General features: G+C 41.9%; 1 protein-coding gene across 1 annotated transcript in view; it reads left to right on the forward strand.

The window, feature by feature from the left end:
- The window catches only part of LAMA3 (laminin subunit alpha 3), a 186041-nt gene that overhangs the window by 74322 nt on the left and 85608 nt on the right, over positions 1-26111 (forward strand). Inside the window, exons 16-25 of the mRNA XM_034762779.1 lie at positions 9285-9384; positions 10882-10934; positions 11252-11357; positions 13232-13331; positions 14556-14712; positions 18146-18278; positions 19582-19724; positions 21519-21619; positions 21731-21884; positions 23849-24009. Of these exons, the coding sequence (XP_034618670.1) occupies positions 9285-9384; positions 10882-10934; positions 11252-11357; positions 13232-13331; positions 14556-14712; positions 18146-18278; positions 19582-19724; positions 21519-21619; positions 21731-21884; positions 23849-24009 (1208 nt within the window). The remainder of the gene's footprint in view (positions 1-9284; positions 9385-10881; positions 10935-11251; positions 11358-13231; positions 13332-14555; positions 14713-18145; positions 18279-19581; positions 19725-21518; positions 21620-21730; positions 21885-23848; positions 24010-26111) is intronic.

The raw sequence follows: 26111 nt of genomic DNA on the forward strand, positions 1-26111 counted from the left end.
GTTGATAGATAAAGAGGAACTGTTCACAGAACTAAAAATTAATGGTAGATTTGGTACAAGTGATCGTGACTTGCACGAAGTAAAGCAGCAACAAAACCTGAGGGAGCTTAGTAAAACTGGCATAAAAGCTAAGCTGTTTGAAATTGTATGTCACTCTATACCCAAGCCAACATAAGATGCTGTGGGAACATAGCTAAGGCTTAAAACAAAAGCTAGCAGCCAAAGTACTGCATCCATTAAATAAGCAAAACCAAAAACTTTTCTTTACTGCATATAATAAACACGCCCCCTGAGTGATGATTCCCCATTTATCATTATTCTACCATTTCCATCCAGTAAGGGACAAATACCATTGTTAGGATTCTTTTTGTTCTTAATATACTTTAAAAACTCCTTCTTATTGTCCTTAATGCTGGAGGCCATAGATTTCTCCTTGCATACCTTTGCTTCCCTTATCAATTTTCTACAACTTCTAGCTTTTGATTTATGTTCATTACTGTTAACTTCCCCTTTATTCCATTGCTAATATATTCTTCTTCTTCAAGAGATGTCCCTGTGGGTGCTCCACTCCAGGTGTTGGTGCATCCCTGTGCCTTTGCTTGGAGATTTTTGTAGCAGTACTCGTACCGGCCACGCATGCGCAGAGGCTGCCCCCCCCCAGCTGTGAGTCTAGCTTAATAGTACACATACGTGGCCGGTTTCCTCCGTTCCTTCTCCACTGTCCCCGGCCTGAGACGGAGCTCAGCACACTCGTTAGGAAATTCCTTTCTCTTGTTACAATTACCCTTCTAGTTAGTTAGTTTGTTGTTAGTTATAGTTAGTTACCATTTTTATCTTAAAAAAAAAAAATCCTGTCAGCCGCAGCCGCTTCAGACATGCCTGGCTCCACAGGCTTTAAACGCTGCTCTAACTCCAAGGAGGCTATCCCGCTGTCAGATGGCCACTCACACTGTATAAAATGTTTGGGGGAGACCCACATTCCTCAAAAATATGCCCACTGCAGCAAACTTAGCTCCAGAGCACGGAAGGACAGGGAGCTTAGACTGAAACTGAAACTGCTCCAGAAATCCCTAGGTGCGGCTTCAGACCCAGGTGCTGATTCCAGCTCCGCTGCCCACCACAGCCCCCCCGCCTCAAAGAAACACAAGAAATCTGCAAAGAAGGGCACCTTTTGTCATCTTCAAAGGAAACCCTGAGACACAAGCCCTCCCCGGGCAGATCTACCGCTTCCCTGCCTGTGCTCTCCGCTTGAGCACATTTGACAAGCTGGGCTCCTCCGGCACTGCGCGAAAACCTCCTGAGGCTGCGGTGGCAGCGCGAAGCTCCGGTGCCAAGGCTTCAGGCTTTCAGCTGCCTGCCTCTCTTCTGGAACCGTTCGGCACCATGACGGACACGGTGCCGACACTCCACAACCTGCCTGACCCCCTGAAGGCTGATGCTGCCCTCCCGGCCACGGCACCGGCACCTGTGGAACTGATTGGCAGGGAGCCAAGAAGCAAAACCCCGGCTCAGAGGAATGTTCCCTCATTGCAACTCTCTCCTGCACAGCCTTCACCTCACGCAGGAGCCTCACCACTTCAATTTACTCAGGCAAGAGATCTGCTGGTGTCACCTATCCTGCAGTCTCCCCTGCTGAATGCTTGTTTCTCTTCAATGGCAGAGTCAGGGTCTGAACAGTCTTCCTCCAGTGAGGAGGAAACTGGACCACAGGAGGGTTTTTCTCCGTATCAACACTCCCATCCCCAGACCCCAGTCAACAATGGTTTTAGAAAAATTACTTCATGCTATTCTCAGGATCCTTCCCCCTGCGGGGTGAACCCCTGGATGGCACCACCTATGCCCTACCCACCACCATGGCAATATTGGGCATCATGGGCATCGTACCCTCGAGAACACACACGCTACGCCACCTCAAGCAGGCGCAACACCGGTCTAGCACCACCACCTGACGAACCTGCCAATGACACAAGACACCAGGCAGCACCGTCACACTTGCAGGATCAACCAAGTCCTGCTCCTAGTCCAGTAGAGCCGGAGGTAACGCCTGAAGAAGCCTTACTTCCCCCTCCTCCAACACCATCGGATGACTACGCAAAATTCCAAAACCTCTTTAAAAAAGTTGCCAGTGACTTGAGAATTAACTTGGAGGTAGTCCCTGAACAACAGCATGGGTTAACGGACATCCTACAGCCCTCTTCTTCCTCTAGGGTTGCATTACCAATCAACGTAGCCCTTTTAGAACCCGCTAAGTCCATCTGGCAGACTCCAGCTACAAGCCTAGCTACCTGTAAACAAGCAGACCAGAAGTACTTCATCCCTTCTAAGGGCTCTGAATTCCTTTTTACCCATCCGGCGCCAAACTCGTTAGTAGTAGACGCAGCGAACCAAAGGGCCAAACAACAATATTCCCGCTCTACCCCAGCCAACAAGGAAAGTAAACGCTTGGACCTCTTTGGTCGTAAAGTATATGCATCCTCGACATTACAATTTCGTATAGCTAATTATACTGCAGTTCTTGCAAAATATGACCACAGAAACTATAATAAATTCATGGACTTTATTGACGACATCCCAGAACAGAAAAAACAACAATTCACAGCTCTGGTTTCCGAGGGACAAATCATATCACATACCGCCCTTCAAGCGGCCCTCGGTGTAGCCAACACTGCAGCAAGATCGAGCGCCACAGCAGTGGTCATGCGCTGAGGTTCATGGCTCTCCTCTTTCTGTCCTCGAGAGATCCAGAGCACCATTGAAGATCTTCCCTTTGACGGTGAAAAACGTTTTGCTTCCGCCACGAACGACATGCTTCACTCAATGAATGACTCAAGGGCAACCCTCCAGTCCTTATGTCTCCAGACACCTACGACCAGAAGACAGCAATATAGATACCAACCTTACCAACATCCACGCTACGCCGCATATACACAACACTCCCATAGACCACAGGAGCAACAATGCCAGAGACCAAGATTCCAGCGTCGTCGTCCTAATTCTGCGGGGGCGCCTCAACCCCCTCCAGCTAATAGGCAGATTTGAAGCCTTGGTCGAGGGATTAGAAAACAGCGTTCCCACTTCAGCCAGCGCACATATCTCTGGACACCTCCTACGACCATTCTCCCACCAAAGGCAGAACATTACCTCTGACAAGTGGGTTATAGAGGTGGTTACAATTGGATACGCCATCCCTTTCCTCTCCTTGCCTCCCACCCACCCACCCACCCTCCCTGTCCCTCTTCAGGAACCCTTCTCACGAGCAACTACTCCTCCAAGAAGTGCAACATCTCCTTCAATTGGGAGCAATAGAAATTGTGCCAGAACGACACAAAGGGAAGGGTTTTTACTCCCATTATTTCTTAACAGAAAAGAAAACTGGGGGATGGCGACCAATCCTCGACCTCAGGCGGCTTAACAAATTTGTCAAAAAGCAAAAGTTCAAGATGGTTACTCTCACCACCATAATCCCAGCTCTGGAGCAGGGCGATTGGTTTTCAGCCCTCGACCTACGGGATCCCTATTTTCATGTAACTATACATCCGGCCCACAGACGCTTCCTATGATTTACTCTTGGCTCAACACATTTTCAATACAGGGTTCTCCCCTTCGGACTGTCCACGGCCTCCCATGTTTTTCCCAAGATCCTAGCTGTAGTTACTGCCTACCTCAGAAAACAAGGGGTTGTAATATTTCCTTACCTCGATGATTTCCTCCTCAAAGCTTCAACGTTCGACGAAGCTCTCTGATCCATGCGGCTTACCGTCGATTGTTTCCTATCTCTAGGCCTGCAAATAAACAAAAACAAATCCACATTATGCCCCACCCAACATCTGGAGTTCATAGGGGCATACCTCGACTCCCGGACGGGATTGGCATCTCTTCCACCCGACCGCTTCAACTCCATAAGCCGACTGGCCACAAAAATTCGCAACAGGTGACTGTCCCCAGGTGACTGTCCAAGACTGTCTACAAATACTAGGTCACATGGCCTCGTGCACTTTCGTCGTCCAAAATGCACGCCTCTACCTGAGGTGCTTCCAAGCGTGGTTGGCCACGGTTTACAGACCGAATGTGCACTCTCTAAACAAGATTCTCTCCATACCTTTCCGGGTCAAAGATTCTCTACTGTGGTGGACAGTTCACTCCAACCTCTGCTCTGGAGTCCCCTTTCTTCAGGAGGCTCCATCCCTCATACTGATTACCGATGCATCTCTGACAGGCTGGGGTGCACACATGTCTCACCACAGAGTCCAGGGGCTATGGTCTTCAACCGAGACCTCTTTGCACATAAATGTCCTAGAACTTCGAGCCATTCGCAATGCGTGCCGTCACTTTCTTCCACTAATCAGGAATCACCATGTACACATAATGACAGACAACATTGCATGCATGTTCTATGTAAACAGGCAGGGAGGAGCTTGATCCCACTCGCTTTGCACAGAGGCTATGAAGCTCTGGAATTGGTGCATTGCGAACAACATCCGGATATCAGCTGCCTATCTTCCCGGAGTGATGAACACCACAGTGGACGAACTAAGCAGATGCTTTCCCTGGGATCACGAATGGGAGATAGACAAGAAAACCATTCACAACATATTCTGCATTTGGGGTCACCAACTGCAACTGCAAAAAACAAGAAATGTTCCGACTTTTGCTCCAGAGTGGGACTGGGCAAACATTCCCTGGGAGACGCATTGTTGATCCCATGGCACCGAAACTTACTCTATGCGTTTCCCCCAATACCGGTTCTCAACAGGGTCCTGATAAAAATACGAACAGACCATGCAAAGGTGATCCTAATTGCCCCGTTGTGGCCCAGACAACCGTGGTTTCCGTTCCTCACCAGAATGTTGATGCGACCACCAATCTCGTTGCCTCTCATCCCGAACCTCTTATCACAACAACACGGCCGATTTCTCCACCCCAACCTGTCCATGCTTCACCTCAAAGCCTCGTTCCTACATGGTTCTCCCAAAGCGAACTAGATTGCTCTGAACAAGTTCAAAGAGTGCTCCTACATAGCAGAACACAATCTACTCGCACCACCTATCTACGAAAGTGGAAACGATTCACACATTGGTGTTCAGCTAAACAACTTTGCCCCATGTCGGTATCTCTCTCGCTCATACTTGACTATCTATTGGACCTTAAGCGATCCAGCCTTTCTTTCAGCTCCATCAGAGTCCATTTAGCTGCTATTACAACTCTTCATGACAAAATTGATGATACTTCTGTTTTTGCTCATCCAATCACCAAGCGTTTCCTCAAGGGACTCCAAGCCCTATACCCAGACATTAAACCACCTACCACCCCGTGGGACCTTCATTTCGTACTGTCTTGCCTAACTCAACAACCATTTGAACCCCTAGCCACGTGCTCCCTTTTACACCTTTCGATGAAAACAGCACTTTTAGTGGCAATTTCCTCCGCCAGATGGGCAGGAGAAATAGCAGCTCTTATGGCAGACCCACCATATATGCTATTTTTCAAAGACAAGGTTACCCTCAGATTACACCCCAAATTTCTTCCAAAGGTGCATTTGTCATTCCACATTAATGAGCCGATACACCTACCAACCTTTTTTCCAAAACCACATACGAACTCGTTCGAAGCCACAATGCATACATTAGATGTACGCAGTGCCTTGTCCTTCTATTTGGATAGAACCGAACCTTTTAGAAACTCTTCTAGACTTTTTGTCTCCATCGTGGAGCGTTCCAAAGGTACTCCTATTTCTACCCAGAGACTTTCAAACTGGATTTCTCAGTGCATCCGGTTGTGCTATCAGTGGAAGAAGGTTACACCTCCAGACGGCATCAGAACGCACTCCACTAGATCTCTGGCTGCCTCTGTAGCATTCTTATGCAAAGTTCCCCTGTCTGATATCTGTAAAGCAGCCACTTGGTCCTCTGAACACACATTTGTTAAACACTATGCCCTTACTCAATGCCCTCTCTCTGATATACATTTGGGCAGGGCTGTACTATCTATGGCATTCCTATCAAATCCGAAGTCCCTACTTCCTTGAGACACACGGCTTTTAAGTCACCTGGAGTGGAACACCGACAGGGACATCTCTCGAAGAAGAAGAGGAGGTTACTCACCCTGTGCAGTATCTGACGTTCTTCGAGATGGGTGTCCCTGTGGGTGCTCCACTACCCACCCTCCTCCCCTCTACTTCGGAGTTGGGGTAGCCTCCGTTGTAGAGAAGGAACTGAGGAGACTGGCCACGCATGCGTACTATTAATGGTCTGAAGTAAACAGGATGAAATTCACAGCGGTGGGGCAGCCTCTGCGCATGCGTGGCCGGTACGAGTACTGCTACAAAAATCTCCGAGCAAAGGAGCAGGGATGCACCAACACCTGGAGTGGAGCACCCACAGGGACACCCATCTTGAAGAACGTCAGTTACTGCACAGGGTGTGTAACCTCCTCTTCTTTAATTTTTATAGCTGCCTTCACTTTCCCTCTAAACGAGGTCATTTTTAACCAATATCGCCTTCTTTCTCAGTTTGTGGGATTGTGACTTCTTGGGCATCTTCTGAAGTGCTCTTAAGCAATTCCTAATTGTCATTCTATATAAAAAGGGAAACAAGGACAACCCAGGGAATTACAGACCAGTCTGCTTAAGTTCTGTATCCGGAAAGATAATGGAGCAAATAATTAAGCAATCAGTTTGCAAACACCTAGAAGATAATAAGGTGATAAGTAACAGTCAGCATGGATTTGTCAAGAACAAGAATCATGTCAAACCAACCTAATAACTTTCTTTGACAGGGTAACAAACCTTGCGGATGGGTGGAACTCGTAGACGTGGTATATCTTGACTTTAGTAAAGTTTTTGATACTGTCTCACATGACCCTCTCATAAACAAACTAGGGAACTGCAACCTAGATGGAGCTACTATAAGGTGGGCGCATAACTGGTTGGAAAATCATTCCCAGAGAGTAATCATCAGTGACTCTCAGTCAAGATGGAAGGGCATATTGAGTGGGGTCCTGCAGGGATCAGTTCTGGGTCCAGTTGTGTTCAATATCTTCATCAATAATTTAGATAATGGCATAGAGAGTACATTTCTAAAGTTTGCGGACAATACCATGCTGGGAGGGGTTGCAAATGCTTTGGAGGATAGGATTATAATTCAAAATGATCTGGACAAACTGGAGAAATGGTCTGAAGTAAACAGGATGAAATTCAACGAGGACAAATGCAAAGTACTCCACTTAGGAAGGATCTATCAGCTGCACACATAGAAAATGGGAAATGACTGCCAGGAAGGAGCACTGCAGAAAGGAATCTGGGGGTCATAGTGGACCACAAGCTAAATATGAATCAACAGTGTAACACGGTTGCAAAAAAAAAAAAAAAGTGAACAGCATTCTGGGATGTACAACAGCATTCTTGTTGTAAGCAAGAAACAAGAAGTAATTCTTCCACTCTACTCCACACTGATTAGGCCTCAACAGGGGTACTGTGTGCAGTTCTGGGCATCACATTTCAGGAAAGATGGGGAGAAACTGGAGAAAGACCAGAGAAGAGCCATAAAAATGATTAAAGTTCTAGAAAACATGACCTATGAGGGGAGATAGAAAAATTTGGGTTTGTTTAATCTGGAGAAGAGAAGACTGAGATGGACATAACAGTTCTCAAATATATAAAAGGTTGTTACAAGGAGGGAGAAAAAATGTTTTCCTTAACCTCTGAGGATGGGACAAGAAGCAATGGGCTTACACTGCAGAAATGGCGGTTAGGTTGGACATTACGAAAAACTTCCTAACTGTCAGAGTGGTTAAGCACTGGAATAAATTGCCTTGGAAGTTTGTGGAATCTGCATCATTGGAAATTTTTAAGAGCAGGTTAGACAAACACCTGTCAGGGATGGTCTAGATAATACTTAGTTCTGCTGTGAGTGCAGGGGACTGGACTAAATGACTTCTCAAGGTCCCTTCCAGTCCTACGATTCTATGATTCACATTTTTCTGATTAAATTCTTCCTCCCAGCCAATCTGTCTCATATAATTATTTTCAGCTTTGTCAAATTGGCGCTTTTAAAACACCTAGTACATATACTACTGGTTTGGACTTTTTCTGTTTGCACATTATAATCATGTTATGACATACCTTGGCAGGCTTATGCATTTTAAAAGTTTACTTTTATTGTTTATGAGGTGTTTTAATAGTTTTTAACTATTTTTCACTAAATGTTTGATTGCAGATTGGTGAAATTTAATAACATTTAGCACATTGATATTATTAAATAATATTTTAATAGATTTAATTTTAAGCTATTAGTTGGATTTGTTTTTAATTTAGGGTGTTTTTTATATAATTGATTAGTTTTAATACAATTTTTATGTGTAAAATACTACTATATAGGTTTTTACTTTCTAATATTTTATACTGCAGATAAACAGATTTTTTGGACAAGAATGTTAATGGTTAAGCTTTATTTCTTATATTTACTGATTTTTTTGGGTGCTGGGTTGCTTTTGGCTTCCAAAACACACAGCCATCTGAAAAAGAAAATACAACCCTATTGTGGCTTCTCTTTGGAGCCTTTATAAGATTTTAATTAAATAGCATGTTTTATTTAATTTGTTTTACTCTTTTTATGATATATACTACATATTACATGGGAATGCACTTTCTTCTCATAGTGCACTCTTTACCCTTTATTTGCCATAAAATTGTTAGCCATATTAATTTTTATATGAAGTGCTTGTTTTGTGCTTGTAGAATTTTCATCTACTCCTATCAAAGTGATTGTCTGATTACTTAGAGCCACCTTAAGGTTCGGTGTTCCGAACATTGCTATTCTTGTGAGTACCCCACCCCTCCCCTCACTTTTCTTTTCTTTTTCTTTTGCAGCCTTTTTAGCTTCTATTTTATTAATCCAGAAGGATTTAGAGTCTCTTCCTACTGTCCTGGTTCTGGCCATCCCTGCCATAGCCACAGCCACATCCTCTAATCCTTATTTTAAAAAGTATTGAACTAACTGTCCATGCACGACTTATGCTTTTCCTCATCTCACGTTCTGGGCTTATTTTGTCCATTGTTAACTTGTTCACTGTAAATGGCTCCCTGGGTATTCACTCTTATCTTAGCTAGTATAGACATGCTGTCTGATATAATACTGACCCATCTGTTGCACATTATTCGCATTCCGTGGAGTTCCATAGTAGGAAGAAATCTCAGTAGTGCCTCATTGTTCAAAGAACATTCTTTTCATTATTTAAAATAATCTGGATACTGGGATGCCCAATGTTTGATTCTTTTCTGCCATTAGGGCTATTGTCAGTGTCTGCAGCATGTTGAAGGTCCTATATGTAGCAGATGCAAACCACTTTACTGGAATCTGGCCAGAGAAAACCCTGATGGATGTACAGGTAAGATTTCATACATGTATTTCTTCAGGTCATCAAAGATGGTTAAACTCTTTTTATCCATCTTCATCAGCTATAATTAGTGACACAAACCTTCTATGTTGGTTATTGTATGATAACAGCAGATTTTACATACTGCTGACATTTGGTACCAAATTACCCATGATTCTTACACTTGTTTTCAAAACTCAGACCCTATCCTGGAACTAACATTTGAAGATGTTGGCCCAAATTCTGCTCTCAGTTACATTTGTATGAATCAGATGTAATCCCATTGTGACTTCAGAAGAGTTATGCAGACTTTATACCATTATAACTTAGAGCAGAATTTGCCCAAGAGTTTGGAGAAAATGTTCTTTCTCCTCTGATAGTTTATTCTCCTAAGTTATCAAGGGTGAGAAAGCATTCTTACTGGCTTCACAATTTGCACAGCCTGCTGTTATTTATGTCTAAGTAAGATCAGTGTGAGGGTTGCAGCTGGTACTCTGCAGCTGACAGCTGCAGTTAATGAGGATGTGGTGTACCATCTGTTTGTAAATTGCAGAGCAACCATTTTATTTTTAAAGTCCTCCTTCCGTATGTTTCTCTTCTAGTGGATTGCTTCACAGCAACCTCCCAATGGGTGGAAAGATGAGGTATACATCCAGCTCTAGAGCTACCACCACTATCTGGATAGCACTGAATCCAGATATAGCTCAGTCTGTATCTTCTCCCCAGAGACCAGTCACATCACCTCTCCATAGTCCCAGTGGCAGTAGGGGCACTTCCGTGGCGGCACAATGCACCTATGTCAGCAAAGATGGTTCCTGTGATATTTGTCTCATTTCTATTTCATGAAGCATGTTGTAATTGTCCCAAGGATAGCACTGGAAAATAAGGAATAGTCAATCACTCTGGCAGAAGGAGCTTTTTCTCTCTCCACATAAGTACCTCCAATGATCTGAGCAATATCACTCTTGGTCCTGGGTAGAAGGAAGGGCAGACAATTCCTCAGTCTCAATTCAAGCCTGTCTTTGTCAAACCCAAATTGGGATATTTCAGACCAGTGTGTGGATGATAACTGCCCAGTTGTGTACGGGAGAGAAGGACACAAGAAGCCCTCACCCTTTCTCCCTTTCCTTTTCCTCTCCCCTCATCCCATTATCCTCCTGCAATTCAGGGACTGGCCATAGCTGTATTTCCTGTGCTTTCCTGAGGGAAGGGCTTGCTCTGTGCTAGCATCATCTGGAGGGCGAGCCATCAACAATGTGGCAGTGGGGAGGTAGTGTCATGGCCTGGCCTTACTCTCTTTCTGCCCTCACACTTGCCGTAAAGCAGTGTATTCTGCACTCCTGAGAAGTGGGTGTTCCTCCTTCATGTCTTAGAGCTCCAGAAGGCAGTGTGACTTCCAGAGGAAAATTCACATTAATGCTCAGTGAATCGCTATTTCAGATTCTGTTGCTTTTAGTCCAAAGGCTTCCTAGGAAGATGAAATTCAGGTCAATGTGTCTGTCTTCGCAGAGTGCCAATGTGATGTGACTGGAACACTAAGTGGAGTCGGAGAGTGTCAGCAGGTAAAGAGAAATTAAGTTTGCATAGAAAGGAAGTGTTTTAACACTCAGCAGGGTAGAATTGCTAGAAATGGTTATTGTCCTTGTATTGACAAATAACTGGTGACATTCCAGATATACAGTATTATATAAAACTTCCCCAGCAAGTTTTTTTAGGGTCTTGACCACATATCCTTTAGACTGTCTGTTCAAGGCGACAGATAGCAATAGTAATATCCTGAAAATATCTTATTTGTTCTGGTCAGGATTTTTTTTCCTTTTGAATAAGAAATATTGAACAAAAAGTTGAAACCATCTTGATGAAATCATTTTCTCCGCAGAAGAATGGTGACTGTCATTGCAAGCCTGATGTTTGTGGAGGTTCCTGTGACACTTGTGAAGCTGGCTATTATGCTCTGGAAAACAGGAATTACTTTGGGTGTCAAGGTAAAATGGAAAATGAGTGTTTCCAACAGAGTAGTTACACATGGTAATTAAAGTGTCTTTAAAATCTCAAGGGTCACATTTTCAGAACAAGGCCTCTGTTTAAACACTAAACCACCTGGATGTGCATTTTTTTTACACTATCACTTCTGAGTGCATGTCATAAATGTAGAAGTGTAAACCCCAGTTTGAGTGTGCAGATTGAGCTCATTCATGAGCAATTAGTTTTGCTCATGAATATTCTGTCATCTTCCTTAGGGCTCTCTGCACCAGTTAAGTCACCTATTTCCATCTAAAGGGACAGGGAACAGGGCTGTTGTTTCTATAGCATACAGAGCCTCTCTGACAAAGGCTGATACCTTTCCCACTCCACACTTGGAGGATGTTTAAATGAAATGGAAGGCCTTGTGAAGTGTCTCCAAGATGAGGTAAATTTTACCCAAACAAAACATATGGAAAGACCTAAATATCACAATTAAATAGACTTTAAAACAAGATATTTGAAAATTATTTCTCCTTTTACTTTCCTTTTGGGACCTTAGATCAGGGTTATTTGTTTCTTCTGCAAGAATTAATAACATCACCGATGCCTATTAGAACTGCAGCTCCATGCTGTGCTTAGCTGTTTGTAATGTTATCAGCTGCTGCAGGAAAACTGTGAAATGCTGAATTCAGATCCTAGCAGATTGTAAACTGCTTTCCCCCTACCCCGAGATGTACTTGTATGTCATTTTAAGTCTTTTCTGTTGAGGCCTAGCCCAAAATATATTGAAATTGCTGGAAACATCCCCATAGACTTCATTGGGATTTGGATCAGATCAACCTTAATGATTTAAGATTTTAAAATATATTTTTAGATCATTTCAGTTCTTTAAGCAATCCCTTCTTCATGTGTGGAGTTAAAAATTATGTCCAAAATGATCAAACCTAGATAATAAAAGTAAAGTACCTAAGCAAAAGTGGTCTGATTTTCAAAGGGTTGAGCACCTAAAGTTTTCATAGATTCCAAGGAGATTTATGGATCCTCAGCACATCAGAAAAATAGGCCACTTCTATTTTGATGTGTAAATGTTGACTTAAGAACCTTGAAGCACTCGGCTTTGCATTTTTTTACCTAGATATACTTTTAAGGATGTCCTTATTTTGTGCCCGAAGTCCTGTTTGCTGTATCAAGTCCATAGTTTGTCCAGTATTTTTTCAAAAATTATGTATATACAAATATATGATTATATACGGTATGTAATTTTTGTACCACAAATCAAAACATTGTGGTAGCTGTCCCTCAAAAATAAACTTTGTTTTGTACTTTAAAAAAATAAATTGCCACTGTATTCCCACTGCATGCTTATTTTAACCGTCATTATAGAAAGCCGTCCCATTGAATAGAAAAACTGAATGCTTATATTGATAAACCTTAATCACAGCAAACAGTAAGCATGGCTCGTATTTACTATTTAATATTTTGACCAGGAAAAGAAATTTTATGTCATATTTAAAAAAAGAACCCCTTATGAGAAACCAGAAATAACTGAAATATGTACAACTGTATTAACATTTGTTTGAAAATCTCACAAGAGAGTCTGAAGGGGGAAATTTGCATTGCCACTTAATGGCGGTTTAATTAGAGCAGTGGTTCTCAACTTATTTACCATTATGGGTGGCATATGCAGCCCACAACATGTTATGTGGGCCGCATCCAATACTATCTATACGGCCTTGAAGATGTCACATGGGCTACAGCTGTGTGCTGCTTGGGCCACAAGTGGCACATGGGCCACAGGTTGAGAATCACGAATTAGAGGAAGTGAGGTGTGCTTTCTGGTAATGTGTATTACATTTTCTGATGAAAAATGTGGCTTCTGTTCTTTACCTGATAGGCTGCCAATGTGATGTCGGAGGATCTGTCAATCTTGTGTGCAGCGAGCCATCAGGTGCCTGCCAGTGCAGAAACCACATAGTGGGAACGACCTGTCAGAAGTAAGTCTTGCTGAGACCTTTAGGCTACATCTACACATTTTGCTGGGGGTGTGATTCCCACCTTGCATAGACACATTCTTGCTAGCCCTACCCGAGCTATCTGGCTAAAAATAGTAGTGTAGCCATGGTTGCACAGGCAGTGGTGAGCAGCAGGGCAGGCTAGCTGCCCTGAGCACAAAAATGCTCGGACCCCTTGGGTACATACTTGGGACATCTAGCCCCTCCCACCACTTGCCACTGCCTGTGCTACCGAGGCTACACTACAATTTATACCGAGCTAGCTGAAGTAGATTTAGTGTAAGTATGTCTGCACAAGCTGGGAATCGCATCCCAGCTCCAAGTGCAGACGTAACCACAGTTCATGCTTCAAAACAATCATTTGAAACTGCCCAGGATTCCTGGGTATTTTTTCACATGATTTGTTGATAAATTAGCTGGTAGGCTGTGGTATCAGCTACTCTGCAGATGCTTCCTGCCCACCACTTTTCTTCATCTTTATATTTATGGCTTTTGGTACTCATTTAATTAACAATCATCTCCATCTTTCGCAATAGCATTACGTATGTTGCTTTAAAAAGTAAAATAAACCAAGTTTCCCTCTCAGTTATGTCAGTAGAGTTGCACCAGTATAACAGAGAACAGAATTTAGCTCATTAACAGAAGCCGTTTGAATCCTTCCTATTATCATACATTCCTGGTGACACCAGGAATGTATGAATTAACCAGAGTTCAGAGGATTCCACTGTCACCAGCCTGCCCCGACCTCAGTGCTTCATTTTCTCAGAGGAAAGTCATACAGAGATTAGCTAGTGCCTTCTAATTGCATTGCTGGGTGGAGGTTTCCTGCTATACTGAGTATTAACATGTGCACCCCATCCACGTGGGAAGCTGATATCCAGGCAAATCATTGCAGGTAAACTGATACCATAAAAATATCATGCACCTTTGGCCTAGGTGATGGTATGATGAAAATTAATACAACAATGAATTTGGGTTGGTCTCATTACTCACAAGTGATGAGGTAACACATGAATTTGTCAGATGACCCAAAACACAGTTACTTCCAAAATGATATTTGAGGTGCAGTCAGCAGTTGTAGTTGTATTTTGTTGGTAACAGTATGACTGCTGACAGGGAGGTGTTACCGTTTTTTTATATGGAGAAATTCAGATATTCAGAGAAAATAAATAGCTCCTCCATGTTTGTTTGTTTTCTTTATGAAAGGCCTGAAAAGAACCACTTTTTCCCTGATTTACACCACATGAAGTTTGAGATCGAAGATGGTACCACTGCCAGTGGAAGAGGCATTCGGTTTGGTTATGACCCCCAGGAATTTCCTGGCTTTAGTTGGAGAGGATATGCACAGATGTCTTCCATACAAGTATGTCATTGATTAAATGCTGTTGGATGAAAATGCAGCCCTTGGAGCTTATGTCTACTTAATATTGCTACCTGAATGTAAAGTCATGGAGGAGGTCAAAATAAAGTATGCCCTTGCTACTACAGTGGTTGAGAGACAGCAGGCTTGACATATTTGCATTGTAGCAAATAGGCCTGTTGATCGTTGAATAAAGCAGCAGCATCCAAGCAAGAATGTGACTGTGCATGAATATTACAGTCTTGTGATTGTTTACAAGTTAGATTATCATGAACAGAGTCCAAGTGAGTAAATCAGAGGAAGAAAGTGCCCATCATCTGCTGTGTCTAGGGCAGGAATTAGAAGAGTTGCACAGAATTCAGAGCAAAGGAACTGGCAGTTATAAAACAGTAAATTTAAGCAATAAAGGCTAGTTGGTGACCATTCTTGAATGTGTGGTTCTGTTAAATTGGTGCAGATTAGATTTACAGTTCTTAGAACATTTTATGTCCAACTTTGGTAGGGTATCCGAGGACCAATGGGGCAACCATAAACTGAAGGGTAAATATGTAACCATTGGGCAAGTCATCATTTTCCTTTTTCCTCTTTGTTCGTTTTTTTTTTTTTTTTTTTTACTTGGGGGCTCCTTTTGTTAACTTTTTGAAATCACCCACATTCACAAAAGCTACTCTTCGAAGATCTGATTTCTTAACTTCCACTCTATACTGTCCCTCTTTTGTTTCATACCCACTTGACATTTTATGAAGAAGGTAGTGGAATTGCCAGGATGGGCAGGGATAGTGGCTGTAGCCTCTGTTTGCCAGAAGCTGTGAATGGGTGACAGGGGATGGATCACTTGATGATTACCTGTTCTGTTCATTCCCTCTGGGGCACCTGGCACTGTCGGAAGACAGGATACTGGGCTAGATGGACCTTTGGTCTGACCCAGTATGGCTGATCTTATGAATAATCTAGACTCTGATCCTGTAAATACACATATGCATAACTTTACTTGCATGAGTAAAGCTATACATTTATGCAAGTATTTGTATGATTTGAGCCTTAGATAGTTGTATCCTTGTAGGACAGCTGAATTACCTGCACACTTCTTATGTCAAAGGCATTCTGGATTTTGACATAGCTTACCCATGTCTTGCAGGGAAATGAAACAATTATCCCAGCATTTTTGGGAGGCTGCCACATTGTTACATGATATACTAATGCTACGACTTTTGTGGAAGGAGACAATCTAAAAGGTGGCAATGTTGTCATTCAGATGAAATAATTAGTCATTGTGTGTCCTTAGCAGGAGCTGCGAGTGCACTGTCACGCCACTAATGTGTTTTAATATACTTCAGTGTGACACCCACATTTTAAAATGTTGGCCTAAGCAATCTGGCCTATGGCAGACCTTGGTCTAGCCCCACCTCCCCAACTTTACCTTAAACACAAGACTGTCCACCCTTCCCCACAGGTATCTTCCTTCCGTCTCTTCACTCTTGCTTTCCTGTCTATACTCTCAAACCTTCCCATCATGTCTCAAACACTATTCTGTCAGTAAAGCTTCAGGCTTCTTTTCCTTTTGCCTTTTCTCTGTCAAATATATATTCTTTCAATATTTCCTCATCTGCTTCTCTCCCAGCCTCACTCCTCTGAACTATCACTCTCCTCCCTTCAAAAATAGTTGTAAAAGCTTCTCCTATTTTTCCATATTTTCTGTTGAACTTTCCTTTCTGCTCTCCTATTTCCTTCTGCCCTCTGTTATACTTAAAGTATTTGTACACGTGCCCTCTATAGCTCTCCCATTTCTAGATTCCATTCTGCTCTCCTGCTTTCCTTTTTATTTTAATAAAGGGGACGGCTGTATACAAATACTCTTGTTCTCTAATGATGACCAATAAGCACATGCTCTGAAAATGAGCAAGGCCTGTCCTGGTGGCATTAGCCATTAGCTACCTTTCAGAGATCAGAGAAGGTGAGGTCTTTAGAAGGGGCAGCCCTATTGGGTGATCTTTGTTCCAGAAGGTAGGGAGAGTGGAATGTCTGTGTGCTTGAAAGGGAGAACAGACCAAGAAGGTGGTGGTAGTATAAGGGGACAGTCACCTGGGCATGTTGAAAAGGGGGAGAGAGAGGGTTAGGAGGTGTGAACCATGAAGAGAGGAAGCATAAGGCAGAATAGAGGAACCCTTGAGGTCATGCTAAGTCCGTTCATTTGCTATTCCACCACCAATTACTGAACCCCTCTGCCTGTCTGCATAAGTCAGGGGTTCTCAGACTTTTGTACTGGTGACCCCTTTCACATAGCAAGCCTCTGATTGCGACCCCCCTTATGCATGAAAACACTTTTTTATATATTTAACACCATTATAAATGCTGGAGGCAAAGCAGGGTTTGGGGTGGAGGGTGACAGCTCGCGACCCCCCCATGTAATAACCTCGCGACCTCCTGAGGGGTCCCGACCCCCAGTTTGATAACCCCTGGCATAAGTCTCCCACTGTGCTGCTACTGCTGTGCAAGGTTTACGTAGATAAGGTGCCATATAAATTGTCTTCTGGGGGCAGCACTGCCAGTCAGTGACTGAGAAGAGACACTTGGTTCCAGAAATGTCAGTTCAGCTGAAGGGCAAAAATATAACCAGAGCCACCATGAATGTAACAGGCTAGGAGGTTTGCTGGGGATCAGAAGAAAGTGCAATGACATTCTGAGACTTGTGTGTGCTTTTAGAATTTTGTGTGGGATCCAGGACTTGGATGGGTTATTATCCTGGAATCCAGGAATTCAGGGAACCCTTGTTACAATACGTCTGCTTTAAGGCATTGTGTGAGCAATTGCAGGATTCCAACAAAGTACTGTCCACCATTCACAGCGTAGTATCAACATGCACCCTTAATTCTGCTTTTCCAAGACTAGCTGGGTAAGACACTATTCAATATCAGTGTTTTACCTCAGCAGAGTGTTTTGTTCTATATTCTTTTGTACGCTACCATAACTTTTCTTTCCTGTTATGGAGTTTGTCCTTGCTAAATGGTTTCTATAACTTTTCTCTCTTTGGGTGGTAGTGTGTTAAATAATATACTTTCCTTTCTTCCTTTTTTTCTCCTTCTTTTTATTTTTCCCAGCCAGAGGTGGTTGTGCCTGTCACTGTGACTTCCTCTAAGCTCTTCCACCTAGTACTCCGCTATGTCAGCCTGGTTTCAAAGAGCTCTAAAGGGAGGATCTCAGTTGCTGAGGGGAAACATTTTGACACTAATTATACTTGTAAGTGAATTAATTTTCTTGTTAGGCTTGTCTATCTTCGCCCATCATACACCAGAATCGTTGTTTTTGTACATATTTGTCTGTATATGTGCGTGTGTTTATTTTCTCTAGGAATTTAGCATTTTGCTTGCATGGCTTCTAACTGTTTATCCATTCGGCACTTTATGGCTGTTTGTGTTTATTAACTTCCATTTTACAGAATGAAGTGAGGATAACTCTGAATGTGGAGAAATCAAACCTCTACTTATTTCATGTTATCTTGAGATTTATTAACCCTGGAATTGAAATGGTATCTGGCCGCATAACTGCTTACCAATCTCGGTCTGAAACAGGTAGGTAAAACGTAATGGCAGAAGAGAGCAGATGACTCAGTGTTAGATCAGAGAAGCATTTTCATACTTTCAGCCAAGTTCAACTAATAATGTCATTTTAAATGTATTATTTTTAACAACTTCGAGTGCTATGTGTTTTTCTAGTGTGCTTTGCTGTGACTAATGCTGCCTGTGTTTGCATGATACCTATTGACTTCATTATTAATAATTTTTTTAGATGTCTAGTTTACCAAATTTAATATTTTCAGTACTGACTTAGGTGGTTCAGACTGACAGGTGAAGCTTTCAGCGAGTTTAACAGGACTCATATACTTTTCGATGCTACAAATATTTTTATTCAAAAGCTGCTTGGCTCCTGTCTTCACTGAGTAACTAATATTTAACAATGTGTCCTGATCCACAAATGTTGGATCTGGTTACAGATGTCAACAGAATTTGGAGTGGTTGGTTTTGGTTCATACCATTAAGGAGATAAGGATTCCAGATCCTCTGTGTCTGGGAGGGGTAGAGGCTAATTTTAGCACCTTAGCATGAGCCCGAATCTGTAGACCCAGGCTCTGAGACTCACTGCCGCAGAGACTCTGTGTGGCGACACAGCAGCACAGGCTGTGCTGATTGGTCAGGGAGATGAGAGCCAAAAGAAAATACAGGGGGTCCTGTCTGTGATCTGTAGCTTCACTAAAGAATGCTCTTTATAGTCATTGCAATTGACTCCCATTTCTTCTCTTCCCTGAGGGACACTGCAGCTACGGTCTTTCTGTATATTCACTCTGTACAAATGAACAGAAGTCCTCTTATATTACAATTAGTAACTAAAATTTTAGATGCTTATCAGAACCTCTCGAGGCTGCAGAATTTGGCTGGAAATCACATGAGAACAGGCTGTCTCCTAAGATATCCATTACCTGCTGCTTTGGATCAGCTGAAAATTCCACAATGTTGGCCTTTTGTTGTCTTTATTAAAGCCGTGTGAGGCAGATGGAATGAAAAATAAGGGAAAAGGAAAGAAATGTTTCAGAACCTTCCCAAGCTGTGGCAAAAGTTCAGGGGGAAATAGAGGTGTTTCCTGTTTTTCTAAATCACTTCACTTGAGCCTAGTGAGAATGAAGAAGACAATACTCACATAGCTCTGTGGCTTAATATGTACATTATGCAGTGTATTTCTAATGCGTGCTGAAAGAGCAGCGTTGATCAGTTGTTGTCACTCTGATTTTAGTGAATGAAAGCATTGGTCTTAAGCCTTGAGAAAATGGAGTCATTTGACATAATCCAATATTATAATTAATTTATTTTTTGCTGTCAGGGGCTACTCAGAGCAAAGACATTGTCTTCCCACCCAGTAAGAAGCCGGCTTTTGCCACTGTCCCAGGAAACAGCTTTGCAGATCCATTCTCACTTATTCCAGGAACATGGATTGTCAATATTATGGCAGAGGGAGTCCTCCTGGTAAGAAAATGACTGAATTTTTTTTTTAACTTTTTGAGAGTAGAATTTATTTGGGAGAGTTTGAGAGAGAATGAAAGGACCACCTCAGAATTAGGTGCCAGGAAGAGCCCTCTAATGGACATGAAACTCAATATCAGAGGAGAGCATGGTGTCATTTTGGGATAAAAAATTGTGAAATTTTACAATTCTGCATTTCACTTCTTTTTCTCTTATTTGAATCTCACCTGCCCTTGTTTTGTATGTATCAGACTTTTAAATATATCTAGACTGTGCCCCTCCAAAGGATGCACTTTTTTAAAAAATTCACAGGTGCTTATACAAACCTGTAATCATCACATTTTGGTGCTATCCAGATGTCTTATCCAAAATCTGGGTCAGTTATAATTTGAAACTCTTTCCATAGAGTTAGAGCCCAATCCTAAAAAAGCCTACGAGTCACTTCACTCATGAGAGCAATCCAAGCTTTCATGTGTTTGATGGATCAAACCCTTAATTATTGATGAAGATCCTATGAAAGGGAACTCTCTCAGTGAAAATATAAGAGGAACTCCGCCTTTAATAAGTTGTTTTCTAAACATGCTGTGACCTCCTTCCACTGCCTACGAAACTGGCAAACCATCCATCATAAAGATTCAGAAAAGTTAGTGCAAAGTATGACAAAGGCAGAATGTTTCAAGTGATCACTTATGAAACACCCAAAATATGTATAATCACAATGAAATCATGTCAAAATCAACTTGTATTTTTTAACATTTTTAGCATGAATCAGAAATGAACACCTTCAATCATCAAGCCCATGACTGTACTAAAATATATGGAATAGATGACATAATGACAACAGTACTATTAAACCTTGTTTCTTATCTATAATGGCAATATTTATTATTTTTTTGTTGTCTGTTCTGTCCATAATTCTGAAAGGGGACTTGCTGATTATCCTAACAAATCATATTATTTATTTTTATAATAAAACTTCAATAAATAAAAAATTAAAATCAAATAAACATCAGTATATAGATTGAAATTGATAGACCAGTAGAGCCAGAGTTTTAAAATGTGCCTTCTTTTTATGCCTGTTTGACTTTATTTAATTCACTGAATTTGTAGGCACAATCAGTTTGGTGCACATAGGAGAACCCTTTTTGCATATGTTAGTCAATCACAAGTGTTTTGTGCATGTAAATTCGACATCTTGCATGCACAGGTGAATAGTGTGCAGAAGCAATTGTGTACATAAAGAGGTGTTTATGTAATCCATGCTTACACCATGTGGTACTCTGTCCTTCTCTAGTGGTTTGACTGCGCAGAAGTTTGAGAGTCAGCTGCAGCCGTGAGCTGAGAAACCTGGGTCTCTTACCTCAGTGGCTCTCATCCCTTTCCAAACTACTGTTCTGCTTTAGGAGTCTGATTTGTCTTGTATCCCCCCAAGTGACACCTCACTTCAAAACTACTTGCTGACAAAATCAGATATAAAAATACAAAAGTGTCACAGCCCACTATTACTGAAAATTTTTTTACTTTCTCATTTTTACCATATAATTATAAATTAAATCAATTGGAATGTAAACATTATACTTACATTTCAGTGCATAGTATATAGAGCAGTATAAACAAGTCGTATGAAATTTTAGTTTGTACTGACTTTGCTAGTTCATTTTATGTAGACTGTTATAAAACTAGGCAAATATCTAGATGAATTGATGTACCCCCTGAAAGACCTTTGCATATGTTTTAGAGATGTACATTTTATAATTTTCTTTGTGCTCTTGTATGAATCACATTCTTTGTTTTTAGGATTACATGGTGCTGTTACCTAGTGATTACTATGAAGCACCCATCTTGCAATTACAAGTTACAGAACCTTGCACCTATTCAGGACGTGCTACAACAGATAAGTTAGTATATACACTGTATAATAAGCTGATTACCCTGGACTACTTTAATGATTTTTCTTTAATGTTGTAATTGGTAATTATGATATCACCATGTTTTACTTTGTTTTAAAGCTGCTTGCTTTATCAGCATTTACCACTAGCCAGATTTTCCTGTGTCCTCGGTTCAGAGGCGACACATTTCTTGCTTGGTGGAGAGTACAGAAAAATAGCTGTCCGACAGCCAACCCCAGAGCATCCAGTGATGTCACACATCAGTGGAATAGAGGTCAGATTCCTGTATCCATACTAACAGATACTAATTATAGTCATGTTTTTATTGCCAACTGTAAATTAACTAATTGTAAATTTGTTGGGATCGATTCTGCTGCAAATTCATAGCAAGTCCATTAGCCTCCATGAAGTTACTTGGTGTTTATAGAAGTGTAATTTAGGACATGTCTACACTGGTCTGCAGTTCAGACTAAAGGGACATTAGTGCGAGCTAGGGACCTTTAAGTTTGCACCTGTAGCATCCATATGAGGAAATTACAGCACAGCACTTTTGTGCACACTGCCTATTCATGCCCCATTAGTCCAAACTGCAGGCCAGTGTGGACATGCCTTAAGATCAGAATCTGGTTCATTGACTAATCACACACATGGCTGCAATAAATATACAACTGTGATGTAAGTGAATGCTTTAGTCCAGTGCTTTTCAAAGTCGGGCCGCCGCTTGTTCAGGGAAAGCCCCTGGCAGGCCGGGCCGGTTTGTTTACCTGCCGCATCCGCAGGTTCGGCCGATCGCAGCTCCCAATGGCCGCGGTTCGCCATCCCAGGCCAATGGGGGCTGCGGGAAGCGGCATGGGCCGAGGGATGTGCTGGCCGCCCTTCCCGCAGCCCCCATTGGCCTGGAGCGGCGAACCGTGGCCAGTGGGAGCTGCGATCGGCCGAACCTGCGGACACAGCAGGTAAACAAACCGGCCCGGACCGCCAGGGGCTTTCTCTGAACAAGCGGTGGTCCGACTTTGAGAAGCACTGCTTTATTCTATCAAAGGTCAAAAGGTTTTGTAAAGAATCCTTCACTGAAATCCCTCAGTTAGAAGGTAGTACATGTACTGTCAAACTGTCTGTTTTAGAAACAAATCGTATCATTTGGCAGTAACAATAGCACATAAAGGTAATGTAAAATTTATAATTTTGTGATTTCTTAAATATATATATGTACATCTGTGTACATTTGTTTTATTAATGGTTGCATTTTTTTAAAAAAAAGCAAAGAAACAGAGCAATTATGCCAAAGTATATCCATTAAAACAGGGTCTCATGCTTTATCATATAAAGTTTTGTAGTAGTACGTTATTGAACAAATACAACACTAACCTGTATGATCTAATTCTGTACATGGGAACAACACATAAAGATAATGACTCCTTTTGTCTCCTGTTAATATGCTCTGGCACAGCTCATTCATGAAAATCTGTATTGAAACAGGAACAGTCAAACACCAAAAGCCCTGATCCTTCTAACACTTATACATGTTCCTAGCTTTACCCCTGTGAGTACTCCCATTCAAATCAAAATGACTAATCACATAAACAGATTCATATACATACTTAAGTGTTCACAGGATCAGGGCCTAAGGGAATAATGATGAAAATGCTAACATTCAGGAGAATTATACTGAATTCAGCAACAATAAAAGTGTGCAGCTGTCTTGCACTTTTCATGCCAGTATCTCAATAAATAGAAATTTAAAATTTTTTCAAGTCGTTCGCTTAGGACTCAAAGGAAAACTTCATGCTTCAGAAAGTGCTGTTGGTTATTTATTAGATAACAACCTTCTTCTCGGCCCAGCATTTTGCTTGAAGAACTGGAGGCTTTTCTTTCAGTTGAGACATAAAAACAATATTGACCTGGCATTAAAAATTCCATGTGGAGAGGAATGATGATAGCCTCATGTCCTGGCAAAATTTGGGGAAGTACATTCCACCTATAAAAATGCTTTCTCCTGTTATGTCTATTGGATAGAGTAAGATTCTTTTGTCCAAAATTGTCATATAATATTCCTGGCACTAATATAAGGGCGGGTGTTTCCAGAGATGGCAGCATTTTGGTGGCAGGCATAGTAAGCTCTGTATATACAGTTTTATTTCTGAAAAGCAGCTTAATGTTTGTGAAAAGTAATATATAAATGGAGTGATTTTTTCCCCCAATGATGCTAAGCTTATTTTCTTGTTGAATCTCTAATAGGTTGATTTACACCTGAGACTGAACATTCCCCAAGTCGGTCGCTATGTGGTAGTTCTTGAATATGCTAATGAAGATGATCAGTTATACACTGCTGACGTGATAGTGAACAGTCCTGGGCCTGTCCTGAAGGCCAGAGTGAATATATACAGCTGTAAATACAGGTAGTGATTTCAGAAATAATTATTGAACAGTTAAATTATCAGGTGGAATGGAATTTTATACTTTTTAATCAAAGATTTCTTTGTAATACATGTAAATTGTGGTGTATAGTTTGTTTTATTTTCTAAGGTTTTTAAGTTATCTGAACTGTACGTTTGAATTGTACAGTTTATACAATAACTCCTCACTTAACGTTGTAGTTATGTTCCTGAAAAAAAGCGAAACGATGTTAAGCGAATCTAATTTCTCCATAAGAATTAATGTAAATGAGAGGGTTAGGTTCCAGGGAAATTTTTTTCACCAGGCAAAAGACTATACACGCATACGGTATAAGTTTTAAACAAACAATTTAATACTGGTACACAGTGATGATGATTGTGAAGCTTGGTTGAGGTGGAGGAGTCAGAGGGTGAGATATTTCCCTTACTGCTAAATGATGAACTAGCAATTAGCTAAGCCCTCACGGGTTAAGTCTCTCACTCTACAAGGCAGCAGGAATGGAGGGAGATATGCGCATTTCCCCTTTAAGTACACTGCCTTGTTAATTAGATCAGCTTGCTGAGACTGCAGCTGCTGCAAGCTCCCTCTGTCCTGAGCCCTGGTGTGTCCCCCCCTGCTCTATGGAAGATGGGGTAAGCGGGGTGCAGGAGCAGGGGGGGAGGGGGACATCCCCCTCCAAACTACTGGCCAGCAGAGCTGTGTGAGCATACAGGAGGGGGAATATGCTACACTCCAAAAAGTGGTGTATTACATTTCTCACTGTCCCTCAGCAGGGCAGGAACCCTGCACTTCTCCTGGGGTAGCACAGCTCCACATCAACCCTACACAAGGCTGAGCTTAAAGCTTTCAGTAGGACTCTGTGTGTGAGCAGGTACTCACCAAAGCCTAGCCCTATTGACGTTAATCAGTACGGGTCAGATTCCACCACACTTGCTCCTGTTGAGTAGCACCTTACTGTACAAACTGCCCCCTTAAAATCAAGGATCACCTAGCCTTTGTGCACGTCTTTATGGCTGTTCTATGCTGCAGGCTGTGTGTGGCAGTAGAATGCAGCAGCTTTCTTAACTACTGAAGAATGTTGGCTCCTGAAAGTGTTTACCTGGTACATTGTTACCTGCAAGGCCCTTCATTTTCAGTTTTTATTCTGTTTAAAATTTCCTGGGAATTTATCGGTGTTTATTACAAAAATTAAAAAACGGGTGAAAATTGGTGCAAAAAAACTAACTTCATGGTTTTCTGAATACAAGTCAGGGTTAATATTGGGGTACAGGAGGACAGAAAAAAAGCAACAAATGGAGAAAAGTAACAGTAATTCTTCCCTGGCTTCCCACTCCAGAAGGAGAGATGGCAGCTTGGTAACCTGGATGGACCTCAGCAGGACCCTGGCTCCTTGCTCTGAAAGGAGAGATGGTGGCTCAGTACCCTGGGTGGTCTAGGTAACCGAGCCACCATCTCTCCTTCCAGAGCAGGCCGAGAGCAGGCCTGAAAGTCGAAGAGGTGGATAAGGAGAAGGTGTCATCTCCTCATGCTGCTGCCTCTATTTCATCCACTTCTGGGCCTGCTTTGGAAGGTGGGAAGTAAGAGCAGTTAACTAAGTTGTCCAGGTCACCAAGCCACCTCCTCTCCTTCTGGAGCAGGAAGCCAGGGAGTTCTGGCACTTCTTTTTTTAGGACTCAAGCACTAACGTACACATACGCCTGCACATATGTGTGCGTTTGTATTCGCCACTACATTTTTGCCTTGCTTTAACAGACACCCTGGTATTTACAGTTAGACTAACTGATTATTAACATAAACACATCTGTCTAATGTAATGTATTGGATTTTCTTACCATAAAGAGTATTTTCATGTAGATGTCCAAAATTATGGTGAAAATCATTAAAAACTAAATAATAGCTTTTGTAAAACCCCGAGAATTATTCAGTAAAAAGCAGCATAAAATGAAAATGAAAGGCCTTGCTTATCTAGCATGTTACAGAGCACTAAAGCTGCTAAAAATGACTAATGTTTGCTGCCCATTTCAAAGCCTGCATACAGTGATGATTCAAGTGGAGACTTGAACTAAAATCTGGGCTTGGGGCTATGGATAGAATATGCCAAAGT

The sequence above is a fragment of the Trachemys scripta genome, chromosome 2 (assembly GCF_013100865.1).
Source record: "Trachemys scripta elegans isolate TJP31775 chromosome 2, CAS_Tse_1.0, whole genome shotgun sequence".
In the NCBI taxonomy this organism is placed as follows: Eukaryota; Metazoa; Chordata; order Testudines; family Emydidae; genus Trachemys; species Trachemys scripta.